This window comes from Neofelis nebulosa, chromosome 7 (assembly GCF_028018385.1).
Source record: "Neofelis nebulosa isolate mNeoNeb1 chromosome 7, mNeoNeb1.pri, whole genome shotgun sequence".
In the NCBI taxonomy this organism is placed as follows: domain Eukaryota; kingdom Metazoa; phylum Chordata; class Mammalia; order Carnivora; family Felidae; genus Neofelis; species Neofelis nebulosa.
Window position 1 is genome coordinate 54036224 of NC_080788.1, and position 23192 is coordinate 54059415.

The 23192-nt window shown below is 35.9% G+C and overlaps 1 protein-coding gene across 1 annotated transcript in view; it reads left to right on the forward strand.

Moving 5' to 3' along the window:
• The window catches only part of SPPL2A (signal peptide peptidase like 2A), a 53643-nt gene extending 34414 nt beyond the window's left edge, over positions 1 to 19229 (forward strand). The window contains exons 10-15 of the mRNA XM_058737742.1: positions 19 to 93; positions 3957 to 4013; positions 4699 to 4801; positions 6402 to 6479; positions 7918 to 8078; positions 18936 to 19229. Coding sequence (XP_058593725.1) covers positions 19 to 93; positions 3957 to 4013; positions 4699 to 4801; positions 6402 to 6479; positions 7918 to 8078; positions 18936 to 19010 — 549 coding nt within the window. The 3' untranslated portion in view covers positions 19011 to 19229. The remainder of the gene's footprint in view (positions 1 to 18; positions 94 to 3956; positions 4014 to 4698; positions 4802 to 6401; positions 6480 to 7917; positions 8079 to 18935) is intronic.
• The last annotated feature ends 3963 nt before the right edge of the window (positions 19230 to 23192 follow it).

Below are 23192 nucleotides of genomic sequence, written 5' to 3' on the forward strand. Positions count from 1 at the left end.
TGTTTTTTTTTTCAACAGTCATGTGTGATACTGCTAGGCCTTCTCCTCCTCTATGATGTATTTTTTGTTTTCATAACACCATTCATCACAAAGGTATGATATTTGAAATCCATGAGAAACATGCTAAAAGATGAGAATCTTAAACCTGCTGTTAGATTGTTGATTTTGCAGGTATTTACCATTGAGTGCATTCTAATTCTCTTTCAAAAAATTGTCATTGAAATTGGCCTTTTACTAGGGGATTTTTTTAAGCCTTTAAGTTATTCTAAATGAAAAGTATCTCCTGGGTAATCATGAGAACATAAATTTTCTTCCTACTCATTTTAAAGTAACTTTTCTTATTATAAAACAATAAGTGTTTGCCATAGATAATATAAACAGCAAAAAGAATGAAAATGTGTCATTGCTGCTTTCCTTTCTGTACCCCTAATTTGAGACTAAGAAAGAGCACCTAATGTGAGGCTCTGTAACCTTGTTACCCTGGCAGGTCACTCAGCACTTTGTGCTTCTGTTTCCTAATCCGTTCCATGAGGGAGTGTTGGCTAGCATTCCAGCCTTCCTCTTCCGTCAGTAGAATTCTTTTGGGCAGAACTGACAGAACCCACTGTAACCTTTCTATATCAGAAAGGACCCCTCCTCTATCCAAAGCCCCTCCTCTATCCACCAGAGGCCAGGGTGGGGCTGGGCCTCAGGAGAAACTAGACCCAGGGGCATATACTCTCCCTTTCCATTTCTGTCCATTTGTTCACTGTCGTAGACTGGCTTTTTCTATGAGGTTAGAATCAGCAGCTGACAGCTCCTGGTTCACCTAAACCAGCCCTGCCACTAGCTCTTCCATAAAATGGCATTGCCGTTCCCAGAATAAGGGAGAGGTGTTGGGTGAGTGTGGTAGTCCTTCATTACTTGTCATGATTTTCTGCCTTATCTCAATTCCTATCTTGTGAGTATTTTATTGCTCAGTTCTCCCAATATCCCCATTTTATGTTGAGTCTTATTTTGTAACTTTATATCATCTCTTTATCCTTTGTCATTCTCCCATATTCAATATCTGATATTATAATCACTATGTTTTTTCCCATTAGTTCTTTATTCTTTAGCCCCTGTCATCTGTGAAATCACTGTAAAATTGCACTTTTACTATTTGCTATAATAGCATAAATATGTGGCACAAACATGTGCCCTGTTGGGAGCTAAAATGCAAGTAGGTAGTAAACATAGTTAACTGCCCCAAATTAGAGCTAACTGGACCATTTTTTTTTTTTTTAATTTTTTTTTTCAACGTTTTTTATTTATTTTTGGGACAGAGAGAGACAGAGCATGAACGGGGGAGGGGCAGAGAGAGAGGGAGACACAGAATCGGAAACAGGCTCCAGGCTCCGAGCCATCAGCCCAGAGCCTGATGCGGGGCTCGAACTCACGGACCGCGAGATCGTGACCTGGCTGAAGTCGGACGCTTAACCGACTGCGCCACCCAGGCGCCCCTAACTGGACCATTTTAACTAGAATCTTTCTGTGCCTTAATGATGAGCCATTTGACTCAGTGACTTTGTTGAGCAGAAGTAACCTTTTTAAAGCATAGAATTAGTATTATGGATTATAACAAAAAATGTCAATTAATGAAAGCATTGTTTTAACATTTATTTTTTTTTTTTAATTTTTTTTTTAACATTTATTTATTTTTGAGATAGAGAGAGACAGAGCATGAACGGGGGAGGGTCAGAGAGAGAGGGAGACACAGAATCTGAAACAGGCTCCAGGCTCTGAGCAGTCAGCACAGAGCCCGATGCGGGGCTCGAACTCACATACCGCGAGATCGTGACCTGAGCCGAAGTCGGACGCTCAACCAACTGAGCCACCCAGGCGCCCCTTAACATTTATTTTTGAGAGAGAGAGAGAGACAGAGTATGAGGGAAGGGCAGAAAGAGGGAGACAGAGAATCCCAAGCAGGCTCTGCACTGCCAGCACAGAGCCCAGTGTGGGGCTTGAACCCATGAACCATTAGATCATTACCTGAGCTGAAACCAAGAGTTGGACACTTAACTAACTGAGCCATCCAGGCACCCGAAAGCATTTTTTTAAGTTCTATCTATAGCTATCCCATCTTGTATCAATTTATTCGGTTCAAAAAAATGTTTTTGTAAGTCACTCTAAAGGGGTCTCATAATGAAAGTAAAGCATTTTCTGTACAAAGCCATTCTCATAAATCAGCAGCTAATCCTAGCATATGACACGTTTATTACACAGTGGATATAGATATGAACTGTAACTAAACCCTTAAAATTTTTTTCCATTCAGTTTTAATACTGGAGTCTCAGAATTTTAAAGATACAGGATAATAATAAAGGTGTCTATGAGCCCTCTCTGTTTATTCTCTGCCTAGAGAATTTTTCATCTTCTTTTTTTTCCATATTAGTTCCCACTGATCAGGAATGTGATTTCTAGTAATCTGACCTGGTGTAAAAAATTAGAAGTGCTCTTTGAAGTTCACTAGTGTAGATTTACTTTAACACCTTCTTCTGAGTTTGGTTTGCTTGTTTTTATTAAGGCTGTAGACCTTACCTTAGTAGGTAACTCAAAATAAAGATTACATGTATAATTTCTGATTTTTGAGGTTTTTTTTTAACTGAAAATTTTAAGGATTAAACATTGGGCATTTGAAACCTATTTTTCAACTCTGGTGTTAGTAGAGTTTTAATGAGTAAGCTGAACAGGCCGGCTATAAGAACCTGTCTTCATTTTTTTTCCACCCACCCTATAACTTGGTATAGTATCTTACAAATACTACTTAGATATCTTTGAATGTAGGAGAGGATGTCAGTGATGGTCTTTACTTAAGTGTTTAAAATAACAGAAAATGAACCAAAATGTACTCTGTCTAGAAATTAAATCACATTATGGTAATTTGCTATAAGGAACTGTATTTAATATTAGTCTATTTTCCTAAACTCCTGTGACACTTAACCCTTCTGTAACCTGAAGCTTAACATGAGGAAAAGATTTCTGTAGCTAGAGATTGTATCCTTTCTACTCAGCTCAGGTATCAGTGAAGTCCTCTTAAAAACACTAAAGTGATTTCTCCAGTGTTCCCCACCCACATGGAAAATATTATAACTAGTTGATCAAATTCTCCTTATGCAGCATTTATTTATCTTCCCACTACCTATTTGGTGATATACTCATCATAATGTAAAGTATAGATGGATGCTTCTAGCAGTCTTAATTTGCTACCTCCAAATGTTTCCCTTTCACAACAGACTTGGCTATCAGGAAGGAACTATTAAGGAACTCCTCGCACAGCCCACATAAAAAGGCCTTAGCCAGATACCATGGATGAAATTCAGCTAAGGTTAATGTTTTGATTGGGACATAAAAAGCTGGCAAGGCTGAAACTGGACAGGAGACAAGCTTAAGATGCTTCTCAAGTTCTTTAGGACTGGGTCTTTTCAAGTTTGGCTTCATTGTTATTATGGCAAGTAGGCAGAATGTCAAAAGTCTTTTTTATTCAAAGAAAGTTACCAATATTTATTACAAATCAGATTTTAATATTTCTTGTGTCTCTATTCATTGTTATTGCTAAAAATGACTAAGGGCACATAATATATGACATAATGTAACTACAAGCACTTAAAATTTATAGCCTATTAAAAATGCTAGTAGCTGTTAGTTGTCAGTACAGATCACTGCCCAAAGCTTCACTTGAATAATCTGTGTGTAGTTTATCTGCTAGTTTCTGATCATTGTTGAGCTCTAATAGTGTGAAGCCATATGCTAGGTGAATTTTGTTTTAGGTGGCTCCAATTTTTGCTAGACTCTTTTAGGAAAAAAGTGTTCTACAGCCCATTTTTCATCAGTTTTCTGTAGGCCATTAGCCATGGGGTCAAATTATTTTTGAATACTGGTAGATTGTTCTCTTTAAGTGATTGGGCAATTTCTTTCATCTTCCTCCTCAATTTTAGAATGGCGAGAGCATCATGGTTGAACTTGCAGCTGGACCTTTTGGAAATAATGAAAAGGTAGGGATGGCAATTAAATAGAAATGGCTGCCAGCGTATATATGTGTGTCCAGTTAATAATTTTGCCTTCCTGTATAATTCATTGGTCATGTAGTGCATGTTAAGGTATTGTAAAACTTTATTTCTCACAAAATATAGCCCTTTTCTTAGTTATTCTAAATTATTAAATACCTATTGACTTGGGTTTCATCCTAGAATGATGGAAACTTGGTGGAAGCCACTGCTCAACCCTCAGCTCCCCATGAGAAAGTAAGGATTGTATTTCAGATATGTTCATTGGACTTTAAATCATACCCTCTGAGACAAGATTCTTCTTTGGGGGAAAAAATCCAGATTGCAAAAAAAAAAATAATAAAAAATTTTTAAAAATCTATGTCAAGGCCTCAGTCCGATTTTTGGTAAAAAGGGAAAAAAAAAGGTTAGATGCGGGGATACTAGATTAATACTGTCAACCCTTATGTGTGTTGGGTTTCATTTTTCCAAACTTGTGTATCTATTTCTTTCAACCTTTCTTTAGATTCAGAGTATATATGTATAGTTTATGTTCTCTGATTTCAAGTTCTTCTAAAATGTCTATTTAAAAGTTTTAAAACAATTACTCTCATATCCTTTCCTTTCTAAGAGATGTGGGTAAATATTCCTAAGAAGTTTATTGGTGCCTTTTTTTTCCCCCCCATAATTACAGTTACCGGTAGTCATCAGGGTACCAAAGCTGGCCTATTTCTCAGTAATGAGTGTGTGCCTCATGCCAGTTTCAATACTGGGTTTTGGAGACATTATTGTACCAGGTAAGCAATAGTAACAATTTCAGTACAAATATACTGATGGTTTAAAATCGCCAACATTTACTATCTATTGAAAGTTACCCACTCTGTATTAAGTATTTGTAGCTATGGCTAGAGCTGGGTCAATGACCAAGATAGGAAAAAAAAAAAAAAGGCATTTCAAGGGGTAGAAGAAAAAGCCCAAATGGTAACAACCAAAGATATCTCCCATGGCTCAAAAAAAGTTTCTTAGAGGAAGCACCTAGAATCAGTTTGACCTACTTCCCCAAGAAAGTTTATAATAAAACTCTTCAAAAGTTGAATTTAATAATATGAAGTGTATTGTAATTTCTATTACTTCTATTTTAAAATAATAGTTATATGGCATTATAATACCAAAAAAATAGAGCATATGGTCTGTCTTCTTTGATAGTTGTTGCAGGTCTGCATATTCTCCTCACTGGGCAACCTACAGTGTAAACTTAATCCCAGCCCATTAATAATGTAGCTTAGAAGTAAAAGACTTAGAAGTCTTTGCTAATCAGCTGAGAGATTGTCCTTCCTCGCTTTTCTTGCAGTCTCTCTGTACTAAGTGCCTGTGAAGGGTAAAAAGTACGGCTGCTTCTGAAAAAGACTTTTAGTTTACATAGTAAAGCCAGATAGAGAGAAGCTAACAGCTCTGCCGTGTGAGTTGGTATGGCAGAGTCCAGTGCAGCAACTCTCTTAGTTCATTTTCTAGGATAGATCACATGTTAGGCCACAGAGCAAATCTTAGCAAGTTTAAGAAGATTGAAATTACATACCAAGTATATTTTCTGACCACAGTGGCATGAAACTAGAAATCAGTAACAGGAGGAAAACTGGAAAATTCACTAGTACATAGAAATTAAACAAAATAGTTTGAACAACTAAAGCATCAAAGAAAAAATTAAAAGAGAAATTAAAAAATACTTTAAAAAAAATAATAAGAGAAACAGCATTCCAAAATATATGAGATACAACAAAAGCATTTTAAGCAGGAAGTTTATAGTGATAAGCACATAGATCAAGAAAATAGAAAAACCTCAAATAAGCAGCCTAACTTTACATGTAAGGAACTAGAAAAAGAAGAACAAACTAAGCCCAAAGTTAGCAGAAAGAAGGAAATAATAAAATACAGCAAAAATAGAGAACAGGAAAACAGTAGAAAAGATTAATGAAACTAAGAGTTGGTCCTTTAAAAAGCTAATAATGACAGACCTTCAATTAGACTAAGAAATAGAGAACCTACATCATTAAAATTCTAAATGAAAGAGGAGACAATACAACTGATACCACAGAAATATAATAAAAAATTTTCTCCATATCATAGAATGTTAAGCAGCTAATAAAAAATCATGTTTTTAAAGATTGTTTAATGGCTTGGAAAAATGTTTAAAAATGGCATTAAGTTAAAAAAAAATCAGCATTTATAATTTTGTCCAGAATTTGTGGGTACTTTAATGTTCTCATGGCATAAAAATGAAGGTTAAATATAATGCAGTGTGTGCTGTTGCAGTTAAATTTGTGTTGCTGTTACTGTTTTAAGAAAATAATGTGGAGTTTGGGTTTTCTTGTTTTTTTTAATTTATTTTTTGTTTTTTAGGACTGTTGGTTGCATACTGTAGAAGATTTGATGTTCAGACTGGTTCTTCTTCTATATACTATGTTTCCTCCACAATTGGTAAACTTCTGTTTTTTTCTATTATGTTTGAATTATATTGTCTGTAGGAAAAGGTAGAGGTGTCAAAATAAGGAGTCCGGGATTCTAATTCTTCATCATTAACTAATAAGACAAGTTTTTCCATCAAAAAGGAATAATACTTTAATACCTATATCATAAAGTTTTTGAGGTTTAAAAAAATTATATATGAAAGTAAATCAGTAGGTTTTATATTAGATATAAGCATATTTTATATGCTTTATTAGTTTTATTAGCTTATTAGATATAAGCATATTTTACATGCTTTATTAGAGCATATGGCACATCAGTAATCAATAAATTGTATAATATTAGATTTTCTTAAAATACTATATGAATAAATGTGTATGTATATAAATGAATTTATGGCACAATAACATCTAACCTAGGACAGCAGAAGTAATTGTCATTTATCCCTTTATTTCCATTATTGAGAACAGACAAGAATAGGAAGTAAGCCAAAAAATACTTCTAAGCATATCAAACAGGTATCTCAAAGTTCGTACACCAAAGTTCTTTATTCTTAGGTAAGCAGCCTGTACCAGAGCCATTTACATACTGTGCTAACAAGGTTTTCAATTCCATAGTGGAGTTACATGCAGTAACTTAAGAATGTACACTAGCAATAGAGAAGGGTATTACTAGAAACAGGTACCTGACGGCAAGAAAGAACAGCTAAGTGAATGAAATGATGACGAAAAGAAAAAAAACATAAAGAAATAAGAAAAGCAGTCTAAGGATTTTAAGAATGATACTGTCTAAGGGCATTAACATATTAAAGTCCAGCACCAGTCAGTGTGATAGAATAAAAGAACACTCAATGAAAAGCAGATTACAGTGTTCTCTGTCCATTGTGCTGTATAATTTTGGGAAGTTCACTTAACTTCCCTGGTCCTCCATTGCCTCATCTATAAAATCAGGAGGTAGACTGAATTGTCTGTCAAGGCTCTTCTAGCTCCAATGTTCTGAGATCCCATGTTCATGATGAGACCCTCAGTCATTAAGGAAAGATCTGATGGTGTTTGGTATGCACTTGTTGAAGCCCAGGAAGTATATAATTAAAATTAGGAAGATTTTTCAAAGCAACTTTTAGTACCCCTTGGTACAGATTTTAGTTATCCAAAATGTGCAATGACTTACCATCCTTAACAGTGACTAATTGAGACTCTTGAATTACTGTCTTTATCAATGATTGATGATTAGGGTAATTATAATTGAAATACTAACTAGTTTCCAAATTTTCAAAAGCTCTGTAGAATGTCTCTCCTAATTGCTGTCTAGGAAAATGATGAAATTAGGAAAAAAGTCATAGGGCAAAAATATCCTTAGAAATATTTGAAAACCACCACTTCAGTGAGGGAGTCAAAATCTGCCTTTGGTAGCATGTAGAAATGACTGATAATTGGTATTCTTCTTATAGCCTATTCTGTTGGCATGATACTTACATTTGTGGTTCTGGTGCTGATGAAAAAGGGGCAACCTGCTCTCCTCTATTTAGTTCCTTGCACACTTATTACTGCCTCAGTTGTTGCTTGGAGACGTAAGGAAATGAAAAAGTTCTGGAAAGGTAACGGCTATCAGGTATGTGCTGCTTCTATCTTGGTTACCAAGTTATCTTAGGACGTAATTCAGTGACTAACTTTGGCTGGGAACTGCCTATATATATATATATGTATATATATATATGTATATATATATATACATATATATATATATACATCAAAGCTTTTATGTGCCCAGAAGTTACCTTGGATCTGTCAGGATGTCCCAAGTTTTTTCCACCATTACTCCCTTACTGTCCACCTGCTGCATCATCAGTTTTCATCTCATCTGATGCCAAAATCCTGGTGACTCCAGGTGAGACTACCAAGAAGCAGTGGGAGGGCATCAGGGAAAACCACAACAGCATTTCAACATAAGTTTTCAAATCTGCACAGGAAAGTAGGCTTCATGAAAAATAAAACTATAAGTACGGAATTTTTGAGTCTGATATTAGCTATTTATTTATATAGATAGATTCCTAAGGTTTTGCAGATAAAAATTCTATTCTCTTTAGTACCTAAAAGGGTCTAACTAAATTCAATAGGGTACCCATTTCAGATTAATGGATCAAGACAGACCTTTCTGTAAAATTCCTGGAGCAGAGGAAATCATGGTATCAGAACCTGTTATGTTTGCATTTTTTCTTCATTACAGTTAAGCCCGTTTCTCCTTTTTCTAAATGTTCTTGATATTCCAGTAAAATTTGTTTCCATTGAAATTAAAGGGGATTGGGAAACTCTAGCTTACTAAGGTCAGGGTCATCACATTGATTTTTTTCATGAGGCAGTTAGCTCTGCTTTGCCTATTACAACAAACTACCATCCTCCATCCACCCTCATACATGTGTGTTAGTGGTCACATGAACAAAAATAGAGATACTTTGGGTGGGTGGCTGCAATTCTGTTAGTAGGTAAACAGTTCAAAGTTCATATCCATCTTGCAGTTGGTCTACGGTATCATCTTTATTTAACAAGAGGTGATTAACTCATTAAGTTAGACTACTATAATTTGAAGAAACAGTGGTCTAGAATTCTTTTGCGTAAATCTTGTAATTCCTTTGAAATTTGGTTAAAATAATAATACTTGCCCTGCCTACCTCACAATGCCTTTGTCTCAACTTATGTTTATGCGCATGGAATTATGGCTACAAGGCCCTTGACTAAGCCAGTAAAATAGCATGTAACTTTTACATGAAGAAGACACCCACACAATTTTTTGTTTTTATAGATTTTTAAAAATTAAAGTATGTCCTACAACATACACTCTACTTCTAGCCTTTGAAAGCCACATCCCAGAAAGTGCTCTTCATAACCATTTTCTTAGAATAGTTTTATTTTCATATAGCAAATGTTAATTGAGCAGTTCTGTGAGCCAGGTACTATTTTAGGTGCTGGTGATAAAAGATGAACAAGTTCGAAACAGTCTTACTCTCATGGCCTCTTGAAAGTGAGATGCTTGTGGAGGATGCAGATAGTCACTAACAAAGTATGATAAATGTATTTATTTGTTATATAGGGTGCCATGAAAGCTAGCAATGGGATACCCAGTGCTTGTGGTTTTGTGACAGAATCAAAGGTGATTTAGAGAAGGCTTAAAGAATGTTAAATTTATGTGTTGAAACTTGAAGCCTGAGCCGTGTGTTCCATGTGGAAGGAACCATGTCTTGAAAGGCTCAGAGGGAAGAGAGCATGGCACATTCTAGAAACTGAGTGAAATTTAGGATGACTATAATGTTGAGTAACAGTAGGAAATGAAAACTGGAGAAGGAAACAGGGGTGACAGCCCATAAGGTCTTATAAGCCAAAGACCTTCAAAGAGGTCTTTGAACTCTTGAGAACATAGACCATTTAAGGGTTTTAAGAAATCTACAAAATGGATTGAAGAAGGGAGCAAAACTTAAAGCAGCTATTATAATCAGGGGCAATAGTAGCCAGAATCAATACAGTAGTGAGATCAAAAGAAGAGGACGAAGTCCAGAGAAATTTAGAGTCATAATTAATGGAATACAGTGATAGTGTCAGTATAGGGAGAAGAGAAGGAAATGGAATCAGGATTTCTGCCTTAGGTAACTGAGTAGGTAGATGTGATACCATTCACAGAGATAAAGAAGGGCAACAGGTTTGAGGAAAATGGTGATGAATTCAATATTGGACATTTCAGAGCACCTATAGGACCAACAAGAAGAGAGAAATAATAGGCAAATGAATGAATGTCTCCTGATGTGCAGGAAACAGACCTAGCTAGAGACAGAAATTTGGAAGCACCGAGTGAGAACACAGAGGGAGAAGCAGCAGCTCGGGACAGAACTGTGAGCAAGAAGTTTCTATCTGATTCACTGGTTATGAGGTAGAGCAGGACAGAGAAGATGAGCAACATAAGGAGATTTTGATTAGGGTTGACATTAAATTTTTAGGTTAGAATTTAAATTCGGAACTGTTAATGAGAACACATATAACTGTCTTACAGAATGAAGTATGTGTCTTGTTATTTTCATCACCAGCATTTTTACTTATAAAATTTTCCTTCCCCTTTAATACAGCTTTTAGAGCATTTTATTTTAAAAATGTGTGATTATTACAGGAAATTTTGAAAATACAGAAAAACACAAGAAAAGGAAGTCCACCTATAATTCCACCACCTCGAGGGTGGGCGCTCTTAAGATTTATGTGAGTTTCCTCGTGTGCCTTCTTGGATAAATGCATATGTGGGTAGATGATACCATACTCCAAAGAGTTCTCTGTTTTGTTTTTTTCACTGCGTGTTATTTCATTTTTAAATTCCTTATTAAAAAAATCATTTTAATGGCTATGTAATACTCTCAAACACATGTACTGTATTTTACCATTTCCTTTGACCCAGTAATTTCTCTTCAAGGGATTGTCCGGAAAGTGATTAAACATTTGGACAAAGTTGATGTGAAAAAATGTTCATTGAAGGATTTCTGATTATCCTTGTTCTATTATAATGATTAATAGGTTAATATTATTAGTGGCAATTAATGAACTAAAATTTTTACATACACCCTAATCCTGTTTTTACTTTCTTTTTTTGTGTGTGTGTTTTAATTACAAAGTAATGCATGTTTACATTCTTTAAACAAGTAATACAAAAGTGTCTAAAGTAAACATAGAACATCCTTTTCTAACTATTCCACCTGCCCCACCCTTCCTTTAGGGCCAACTACTTTGAACATTTTGTGTGGAGATCTTTTTATGCCAACTCACACTATAAATAGTTGAATTTTAAAGATGTCATATACGTAAATGTAATAACATTGTGTTTCTTTGAAAATACAGCTCACTTTCTCTCTGGTTTATTACCTTTCCTCCTTTCTCTCTATGATGTTTATTGAGGGGAAAGAGGATGATAGGTAAGGAAGGAATTCAAGGGGCGCCTGGGTGGCGCAGTCGGTTAAGCGTCCGACTTCAGCCAGGTCACGATCTCGCGGTCCGTGAGTTCGAGCCCCGCGTCAGGCTCTGGGCTGATGGCTCAGAGCCTGGAGCCTGTTTCCGATTCTGTGTCTCCCTCTCTCTCTGCCCCTCCCCTGTTCATGCTCTGTCTCTCTCTGTCCCAAAAATAAATAAAAAACGTTGAAAAAAAATTAAAAAAAAAAAAAAAAGGAAGGAATTCAACCAAGGGATGCATTTATATTCCCTATGAACAACTCCTCTGCCTTAGACCATTCAAGTTTCATTCTCATTCTTAAAAATAGTGATCTTGAAAAAAATTAGAATTCTGCTTCACAGTAACTACCTATGAAGGGGAAGACCACTAGAGCTGACACAAAGCAGTAGTAAATAACCCCAGCAGGGCAGACTCCAGGGCCTTAATCATATAACATAGAAGCTAAATAAGACAATTGGTTGTAGGAAAATTCACTTTAACATACCCAAAAAGGTAAAACAAATTGCAGGGGTGGAGAGGGGTGGACAGGGAGGCAGCTTGTTAACTTTGTTTTACTGTTTAACTATATTAAAAAAGAAAAAAGGATGCCTGGATGGCTCAGTTGGTTAAGCATCTGCCTTCGGCTCAGGTCACGATCTTACAGTTTGTGAGTTCAAGCCCACATCGGGCTGTCTGCTGTCAGCACAGAGCCTGCTTCAGATCCTCTGTCCCCCTCTGTCTCTGCCCCTGCCCTCCTCACACTTTCTGTCTGTCTCTCTCTCTCTTAAAAATAAACTTAAAAAAAGATTTTTTTTTAAGAAAAAAGATTAAGAGAAAAAAGAGTAAGACAACTTTGATTATACACTTCTCACTTTTGGAGTGTGATGTCATCATTCTATTAAGTAAAGATATTCAGAATATAAAATAGCACCTAGTAATGAAAGTGTGGAGTCTGGTACCAGATTACCGAAGTTTGAACTCTGATTTTGTTCATTATTAGCTACATGGCCTAAGACAAGTTACTTAGCTTCTTGGTGCCTCAGTTTCCTCCAGTGTAAAAAAGAATAATAATCATCCTATTTCAGAGGGTTGGTTGTTGTCAATATGCACATTGCCTAGAATAGGGCCTGGCATATCATAAACACTGTGTATTTGCTGCTATTATTTATAGGAATTGGGTTTTCTGTTTTGGTTTATTTGTTGCTTGGCTGTTACTTTTCAGTTCATTAACTAGATTTCTGTTTTCCCAGTTTGAATATTAAAACTTAAGGTGTTTGTTAAATCTAGTTCGTTTAACTCAGTTTGCAAAAAGATTTGATAGCCATCACAAGCCTCAGAGGAAAAAGAAATCTGTTAAATGTGGTCATTTTCCCACTGTACACTAGACTTTAAAATATGAAGAAAAGGCACATGCTGACATTTTAGGCAAGCTAGTTGCAGAATATTACAGACTGCTGCCAGGAGAGAATCTATTTTTTTAGAAAACCAGCATTTTTTTAGAAAACCAGCATTTTTGAAACTTATAGTATGTAATGCCTTCACAAAGTTATCCCCATTATTGTGAAAAAGAAAATGTCTCACTACTTTTGTCCAGCCTTTAAACGTAAAATTAGGGGCACCTGGGTGGCTCAGTCAGTTAGGTGTCTGACTCTTGGTTTGGCTCAGGTCGTGATTTCATGGTTCATGAGTTCAAACCCCACATTGGACTCTGCGTTTACAGTGTGGAACCTGCTTGGGATTCTCTTTTCCCTCCCTCTCTGTCTGCTCCTCCTGCTGTCTCTCTCTCACTCTCTCGCTCGCTCACTTGCGCTCTCTCTCTCTCTCTCTCAAAATAAATAAACTTTAAAATATACAGCAGTTCAGGGGCACCTACGTGGCTCAGTTGGTTAAGCGTCTGACTTCGGTTCAGGTCACGATCTCACAGCTCGTGGTTTCGAGCCCCGCTTCGGGCTCTGTGCTGACAGTTCGGAGCCTGGAGCCTGCTTTGGATTCTGTGTCTCCCTCTCTCTCTGCCCCTTCCCCACTTGCGCGCTGCCTCTCTCTGTCCCTCAAAAATAAATAAACATTTAAAAATTTTTTTAAATATATATATATACGTATATATATACATATATATATATACACATATATATATGTATATATATATATATATATACGTATATATATACAGCAGTTTCCTATTTAAAAAAAAAAAAGTAGCTAAACTCAAAATTAATTTAGCTTGAATGTTGACATTTGTGGGAAACAGTATATTATAGGCCTTGGAATCAGTTCTGCCAAGTCACATCATCTCTTATGACTGTCTCCTCATCCATGAAATGAGGTTGGATCTACAGGCAGGTGGGAAAATCTAATCCATAGTGGTGGGTTAGCCCAGGGCTATGCCTACCCAGGGCTTGGTAGGCAAGTGGATGAGATCAGGTAAGGCTAGGCAGAGGCTTTGAAAGTACAACCTGGAACCTCAAAAAGTCTGGTAAAACAGGGGGAGACAAGGTATTGACCCAGTGTAAGATACACCTGAGGGTCAGCCCTGAAATCAACCCTTAGGTAGTTCCTGGTTCATCTCTCAGGCTAGCAGTGTCATAACCTTTTCCCTTCTCTCCCTCTGCCTCCATTATTTTCATAGCATTGCCAGATGGTTTCCAGAATATCTCTTATAGTATTCCCAACTCAAAATCTTCCTTCTCCAAGCAGATACTCAAGAGTTCTCCACTTGAAATTAGATTCACCTTTCCCCATATTTTTTATGGATTTTGTGTTTTAAATACTTATTAATATTTGCTTCACAGTGTAGATATTTATGTATACCTTCCTCAGTGAGTTATTATCTCATAGGTATTAGGAACCCACACTGCTGATAACAGTCTTTTATACACTATAAATTCTCCATTAGTGTTATTGAAATTCTTCATGAAAAGCATCTGTAATGTTCAGTCCTTAATCCACTGACCTTTAGTCACTTTTGTGTGTATGTGTGTAAGTTTGTGTTTTAGCAGCCCTCATAAAATTGCCAAAATTATTATAAGTTTGTTGTGTTTAAAAGTGAGACACTTTTAAACGTTAAATTAGACTAGTACCTTTACAGTCTTTATATATAATCATTTCTTTTTGCAAGTGCCAACAGTTTTTGCTACTTTGTGACATAATCAAATACAAAACGGGTAATATAAAATAAAGCCAGAATCTAAGGTGGTGACATACTTGTTTATGCTATTAATCATTTAGTTCATTCCAATACCTGATACTAGAGTGGGTTCAAGAATAGTGGTGGTAAATCAGGGCACCTGGATGGCTCAGTCGGTTAAGCATCTGACTTCAGCTCAGATCATGATCTCATGGTTTGTGAGTTCAAGCCCTGTGTTGGGTTCTGTGCTGACAGCTCAGAGCCTGGAGCCTGCTGCAGATTCTGTCTCCCTCTCTCTCTGCCCCTCCCTTGCTCATGCTGTCTCTGTCTCTGTCCCTCTCTCTCTCTTTCTCAGAAGTGAATAAACATTTTTAAAAATTAAAAAAAAAAAAAAAGAGTGGTGGTAAAAAGCAGGCCTTGGCACTGGGTTGTTTTTTTTTTTTTTTTTTTTAATATATGATTTACTGTCAAATTGGTTTACATACAACACCCAGTGCTCACCCCAAGTGCCCTCCTTCAGTGCCCATCACCCACTTTCCCCTCTCACCCACCCCCCATCAACCCTCAGTTTGTTCTCTGTATTTAAGAGTCTCTTATGGTTTTTCTCTGTCCCTCTCTAACTTTTTTTCCCCTTCCCTTCCCCCATGCTTTTCTGTTAAGTTTCTCAAGATCCACATATGTGCACTGGAGATTTTTTAAATGTCATGGTTAGCCTTTTTATACTTTTTTCCAAAGGGGAAATTATACTCCATTTATTTCTAAAACTGAGACTTCCTGGAAGTACTTTAGTATTTTACTTAGAGTCTTTCAGCCCTTTCCATTAATTTCTCTGATCAAAAGAAGTAACATTTCTATAGGATTTCACTAAAATATTACTAATTTGGAGATCTTAATTGTATATTATTTTCCTATAATTCAAAGCCACTTACACTATTATTTACTATGAACTTTTTTCTTGAATGCTTCAAGAAAATACTTCAGCTTTTTTTTTAATGCTTCAACTCATGAATGCTTCAAGAGTTACAGTATTCAGGGGCGCCTGGGTGGCGCAGTCGGTTAAGCGTCCGACTTCAGCCAGGTCACGATCTCACGGTCCGTGAGTTCGAGCCCCGCGTCAGGCTCTGGGCTGATGGCTCAGAGCCTGGAGCCTGTTTCCGATTCTGTGCCTCCCTCTCTCTTTGTCCCTCCCCCGTTCATGCTCTGTCTCTCTCTGTCCCAAAAATAAATAAACGTTGAAAAAAAAAAAAAAAAAAAAAAAAAAAAAGAGTTACAGTATTCAATTCCATGTGATTGTACTCAAAGTCTTAAGTTCTAATTAGTGTAGAATAAATAAAGGTGTTTTTTCTCTAGAGAGAAAAATCAAGCAGTGGCATAATTACTTTGGCATAAAGAACAACTAAAAGAAATCATCATTTTAGGGGATTTTTTTGTTTGTTTCTAAATCAGTGGAGTTAGAGTTATGCAGCAATCTCCAATGGGCTCTTTGACTCTGGATAGGAAGTAAGTGTTCGGTTTGTTGATATCCAGTAAACAGTGGGTTTGTCTCTGTTAAATGTCACTAGTGCTTCTAATTATTTTTAGAAGTCACAAGCTGTAACTGACAAGTCCGAATACAGAGATACTTAGAACAACACTGCTTTAGTATCAACAACTCTCCGGTTACCTCTCCCCCTTTAATGATAGTTTTATTAGAGTGTTTCTGGAGTCTGGTTCACTTATAGATAGGCAGAACTATCAGTAAATGCCAGGCAAGCTGACCCAATGGTCAGCTTTCCAAATCGACCTTGCTTATTTACAAATATTATGAAGAACTATACCAATTTTGCCAGTTAATTTTATTATCTATATTAATTTTTGTTATGTTTTTAAAAACCTATTTTGGGGTGCCTGGGTAGTTCAGTTGGTTAGACATCCAACTTGATCTCAGCTCAGGTCTTGATCTCAGGGTCATGAGTTCAGGTCCCACACTGGACTCCTCACTGGGTGTGAAGCCTACATAAAAAATTAAAAAAAAAATATTTTTTTGTTTTTTATTTTATATTTGAGAGAGAGCATGAGTGAGCATGAACAGGGGAGGGGCAGAGAGACAGAGACAGAATCTGAAGCAGGCTCCGGGCTCCGAGCTGTCAGCACAGAGCCTAACGCAGGGCTTAAACCCACAAACCACAAGATCATGACCTGAGCTGAAGTCAGATGCCCAATCGACTGAGCCACCCAGGTGCACCCCCCCAAAGTTTTTTAAAAATAAAAACCTATCTGGGGGACCTGGGTACCTCAGTCAGTTAAGCATCTGGCTTTGGCTTGGGTCATGATCTCACGGTTTTGTAAGTTCAAGCCCCATATCAGGCTCTTTGCTGACAGCTCAGAGCCTGGAGCCTGCTTTGGATTCTGTGTTTCCCTCACTCTCTCTGCTCCTCCCCTACTTGTACTCTGTCTCTCTCAAAAAGAAGTCACATTAAAATAAATAAATACGTACATACATACATACAAACCTATTTCAAGGTCATGCTTTATGTTTCTGTATTGCTTTGCTTTCATTGAAAAGTCAGTAAAGAAAAGTAAATAAAGAGTACAGATGTTTACTTCTTAATAAGTTGATTTTGAAAGTTTTTCTTTTAATCTAATACATTGCTTATGTAGTAAGGAATTAGATTATAGTGCCAGTGAGGTAACTGAGGTTTAGGAAAGAAGAGGTGTGTGGTAACGTATAGGCTGTCATTAGGGTACAATTGCCAGGGTAAGCAGGTCTTGGGGAAGAAAGAGGATTTCCCCAGCACCCATTCTGCTGAGGCCACTTAGTTCTCTTTCCCCACAGCTCCAACCTCTTATCCTCAGAGCTTCTAAATTGCTAGAAGAAAAGGAGCCTAAATATATCTTACATGCTTCTCCTTTCTGTCTCTCATTTGAACTATGACTAAAATCAACAGTTCAACAACTTCATCTTATGTTTCATCTAGTGAAATGTTTGGTAAATATGTTAACCTTTCTTGATTGGACCTTCCCCCCCTCGAAGTGCTACGAACATGTAACTGTCTTAATGTAGGGAATATCTTTGGCAAATAAAGGACCTCAAAACTGCTTTGGCCTTGAGATGACTTGTAGAGTACTGGCAGGTTTGGGTTTTATAAGCTGTCTCTGTTACTTGAGACAATTGTCAGCAGAAGCTTCAGCTCATATTGTGTTCTTCTTGTCTGGCAAGTTCAGAGACCCCGTTTGGAAATGACTCCACCTTCTGCTTCCTTTTCCAAAAAACACTGAAGCTTTTAGAATCCTTTTACAAAAATAGGAATATTTATCTTGCTGGTCTTTCTTCTAATTCTTGATAAAGAAGGGAAAATGTGCATCACAATACCGAAAATTAATCACTAATCTAAAAATCTTTGACAATCTTCACAAAGACAGTGGGTACTTTCTTTCTATTTTTAAGCAAGTTTATCTGAAGAAGAAACTGAAAACATGTAAGCAGTTTCTTCTTCTTTCATTCCCAAATATGAAAAGATTTATTTAGGAATATGGAACATAGCTGAAGTGATCGTTTGAGAAAAGTTTAACTGGTAATTCCTCTAAAGTAGTCTATAGCAAATGTAGTCTTGATTTTATTTTCAGATACTCATTTGACCTTTTAAGTACCTTCAGTATATTTGTTTTTAGTAGAAATGTTTGTCATACAATGTTTCCATAATTTCATGTACCATTCTTTTTTTTTAGTGTTTTATTTGTTTTTGAGGGAGAGAGGCACACAGAGTGCGAGTGAGGGAGGGGCAGAGAGGGAGGCAGACACAGAATCTGAAGCAGGCTCCAGACTTCGAGCTGTTAGCACAGAGCCCAGTGCAGGGCTCGAACTCATGAACTGTGAGATCACGACCGGAGCCGAAGTCAGATGCTTAACCAAGTGAGCCACCCAGGCACCCCTCAAGTATCATTCTTAAATTGTCTTACAGTCAGTTCAAGGCATCAACCAAGTTACACTGTCCCCAAACCAGCAGGTATTCTCAAAGTGACTTGTGGGGTCATTTTTAGTTTTTTTACCTTTAGGAGTGAACACTGCCCGGAATAGTGTCCTAGATTAAGCATCAGGAATATCTTCCTTTTGTGGTAGAGTTCCCATTGCCATGAAGGGCAATTCATATTGGGAAATGGAAATAGTAGAAGATCTAAAGAAAGAGTTCATCAGGTTGGCTCCGAGTCAAATGATGAGGCTTTCTCTGTCACCCTGATCTTATTCTTAGAGCATGGATGTTGAGCCACTACATTGCTCCAAAAGGAGTGCTCAGTCCCAGGGAGTACTCTGTGTCCTTTTTAAAAAGTGGGAATCCTTTTGCCAAATTAGTGAATATTGAGGGCAAATTGAAAATTTGCATTTCCTAACTTGTTTTATTTGTGCCTAGGTGATGGGCCACCTGGACTATGCAACAAATGAAGAAAGCCCTGTGGCTGCTGGTGAACAGAATGTCCAACAATAATATTTTGTAGACCTGTCAATTGATTTTCTACAAATAGAGTTTGACTTTTGAAATTGATTTTTGAATTGACAGTCTGAAAGAAGCTTCAATGATATGCTTGCAAATATATATTTTTAAAGATCTGGTACTGACAATTACATCAAATAGTTGAAATACATTTGCTTTTAACTATGTTAAAGTTGTGCCTTCACATTAAATAAAAGCGTATGGTCTGTGTAATTTTCAAGATCTATTATACACAGTATATTTTTCTAAAAAACTGTCTTGACCCACCCCTCTACTAAAATCTGTTTCTTTCAACTCTTAATGATAGATAAAAGTATTTCTGTCAAGGTGAGTTTATGAACAGATTTTACTGTAAAGAATTACATTAACTTTATGCTCTATAGAAATAACTGTTTAAGATCATGCTAGAAGGCAGTTCAGCGATGAAATTTTGGATCTTTTCACTGCAGAGGTTAGAAAAATAGGATTTGGGAATATCTATAAATGCGTATTTTTGTAGCATAAGGTTTTTTTAAAAATCCCAGTCTTTTTTTAAACTTGAAAATCTGAATTACTTTAGTCTGCCTATGTATTATATTAAAATATTTTTCCAGATATAAAGAAACATAATATATAGAACTAGTCTTCAGTTTTCAGTGGTCTGTTTTTCTTGAAGAGGTAGCTTAAATTTCTACACTAACATTCAATTTCACCATGGTATTTCTTACCTCTGGAATTTGGTTCTTTTGGTGTTAAGGCTTGACATTTTGTAAAGTATTTTTTAGTCAACTTTTATATTAACACATGTGGCTCATTGTGTGAGTGTAACATCCCTAACCATCTCTTCTTACCCCCTCATCCACCACCTTTTTTTCCCCCTAATTCCCACTCTTTTCCCCATAGGAAAGTACTGTTAATTTTTTAATATTTTGATGGAGGATGACTTACTAATATACAAAGTGTGCTCCAGAGGAAAGAATTGGACACAAAAGACAGGAGGCTGGGTTAGTCTCAATTTAATGACAATAAAAGAATTTGAGTAAATTGTCTTAGCTTAAAACCCTTGTAATCTCAGTTTTCTCATCTGCAAAATGAGTAATTTAGACCAATTAATCACTCTGGTACCTGGTGGTACCTTCCAACTTGAAAAATATCTTTCTCATTCTTTGCCAAATCTCAAATGTGGCCTTGAACATTATCCTGGGAGTCAGAAGTCAAAGTATCTTTCTACTGTCGTTTATTTTCTTTGAGAAATTCCCAGGGGTGCCTGGGTGGCTCAGTCAGTTGAGCGTCCAACTTCAGCTCAAGTCATGATCTCACGTTTCATGTTTCAAGCCCCATGTCTGGCTCTGTGCTGACTGCTCAGATCCTGGAGCCTGCTTCAGATTCTGTGTCTGCCTCTCTCTCTCCCCCTCCTCCACTTGTGCTCTCTGTCTGTCTCTCTTAAAAATAAATAAACATTTAAAAAAAAATTCCCAAATGATGAGTGACTGCAACAACAGGATTTTGCATTTCCCTGCAAGTAATGTACAAAATTGTGAACAAGTCTGATCTTTCATCCTTAGACCATTTCTCTGATTAAAAGATAAAGCTAATGCTTTTTAAAGCATTTATGTTTGAAGTAAATTTAACATTTGAGGCAATTAGTTGCTTTTGTTTAATTAATTTTTGCTGAGTAAACTGTAGGTAGAGCAGCTCCCTTGACAATGAGCCCCTCTTTCCACTTAGTATGCTTATGGGTCCTTTGGTTTATGGCAATATGACAGGTAAGTATCTGACAAGTAAGAGTTAATCTTAATTTTGCCTCCATAATATCAAGTTTGAATTTTTTCCAAAGAATCTAATTTATTTGGCAGACTCTGATAGAACAGATTAAGTGCCATTTTAAAGCTCCGGCTATATTTTCATTTATAATATCAATAAGATGTTTGCCAAAATAGAGCTTTTTTAGTAAAATTATCTGTACTCATCCCAACTTTCTGATACTTTAAAGCCTCAACCACATTTTATGAAGAGCATTTTACATCTAGAAATCTTAAATCTTAGTTATTTGATACAAATTCAACTTTATCCAACCGTAAGTTATCAAAGAAGTAAAACTTTGTTCTAGTTTGCTATTGAGATCCTATTGATTAATAAAAATAAGAAACAGAGTGAAATTCTCCAAGTTTCTCCATTCTCGATGTCAACTTTATGTTATATTCTAAGACCCTCTCTAGCAACCTAGCTGGAAATATTTTATTTTGGAAATCAAAATTAAGGAAGGATGAGAGATGAAAATTGCTCCTTAAAAGGCCACGCGTGTCCTTTCTTCCTCTCTCATCTTCCCACCACCTATAACTTGTCGGGAAATAGAGTTGGTTTTTTCCTGAACATGTCTTTACAACAGTGAGATATATTGCAAGAAAAAAAATACTTTTTAGAAATTCCCTGTGAACATTTTGTAGCGTATCAAACAAAGTAATATCTCAAATTGTACGGTAGGTGATTTTTACTTTAATTTAGACCAGCAAAGATAAATGTGAGGTTAATGGTGAAAGACCTTGATATTCTAATACATTGTGTTTTTGTAGATTTTTTTAGATTAGCAATACCTTTGTAGAATCTGTGATTTACTTTTGAAGGAAGAGAATTCTGCTGTTGGCATGTATAGATTTTAGTTTCATGTCCGTAGAGATTTTGGTGAAATGGTAAATTTAGAGTAAATACAAATGAACTTTCTAGTTTTTCTTTGCTCTTTTGATTTCTGCCATAGGTATAAGCAAACAGTTGTTTTTTTGTTTTTTTGACTAAAGACATTTGAACTAATTTTAGTTAGGCTTGATTTCTAGAATTTCAGGCTGATCTCCACCAATGAGATTTCAAAAACACAGGAATTGCATTTCAGACAGGTAGAATGCACTGGTTTGAAAGGTTTTATATTTTCCCATTAATAAGGAAAAAAGTTGAATTTATTCAAGATGATGCCAAATAACCTATTCTACAGTTTTAAACTTTTTATTTTCAGTGCTCTATTTATCTCAGAGGACAATTCTAAAGGGGGATGGAGAGGGTAATATAAATGAAACCGAAATACTGAATATAAGTACATTTTGCTTCCTGGAAGAAAGATACTCTGTAAATTCCAGTGACCTAAATCAATTACTCAGCCTTTTGGAATTTGAAAGAAATTGTGCAGTACTCATCGTTTGGGTTACTAAAATTTCAGAGTAAAAATGATTGACAGAGTAATAAACAGGCCATATTATAGTGAAGACCATATATATAAATTTCCTTGTTTAATGTTCCCTTACTTAAGGACAGCCTTTGCATCTATGAAAATGTTCATTGGTGGAAAAAGTATTTTTAAACTAAATTTTTAGAATAGTCCTCATTGTCAATTAAGAGGCAACAAAGAGGAAACAAATGTAGAATATTTAATGTCATGTTTCTTTGATTAGAAAATTACATAAAAAATACTGTAAACTTCTATTCCTTTGGAGTATGGATTTTTTTTTTTTTTAATCTAAAGTTTATCTGCTTAGCCTGTAAAATTTCCCAGTAGGACAAATCATTGTAAAGTTTTTGCCTATTTGATATCTTCTCTTGTATTTTGTTCAAATGAGAACGTTTTTAAAAATGCATATGATAGAATTTTTACTTCTATGATGATGGTTTGAGTGTGGAATTCTTTTTTTAACACTTTGATATGTAAGTTGGTGCAAATTAATAGTTTTATAACACTACTGGTCTTTATTTTTTTTATGGAACAGATTTAAAATTTAAAATTTTTTCAAGTGTTAATTTAGCAATGCTTTAAAACTTCATTATGTGCCAATACTGACAAGAAAAACAATTTTATAATGTATTGAATTCATTATGGTGTTCAATAAATTATATTTTAAAATAGAATTTAAATTTGTTTTATTTTTAATGGTGAAAATAATTGAAAATGAAATAAAAGTATACCAGATCGTGTTCACATAAAGTATAAATGGTAATCATCACTTATGAAATTGTATAGTTATTTAAGTCTGACAAATTGTCCATAAAATCTAGATTCCATAAGTGTCATTTATTGCAAATTTGTACTGATACATAATACCCCTTCATAAGTATTTATTGAATAAATGCATTATAGACTTTTTTTTTAACCAAGGAATCCTACCTGTTGAAATGAACATTGATGGCATTTGTGTCACAAATTACTAAGATGCC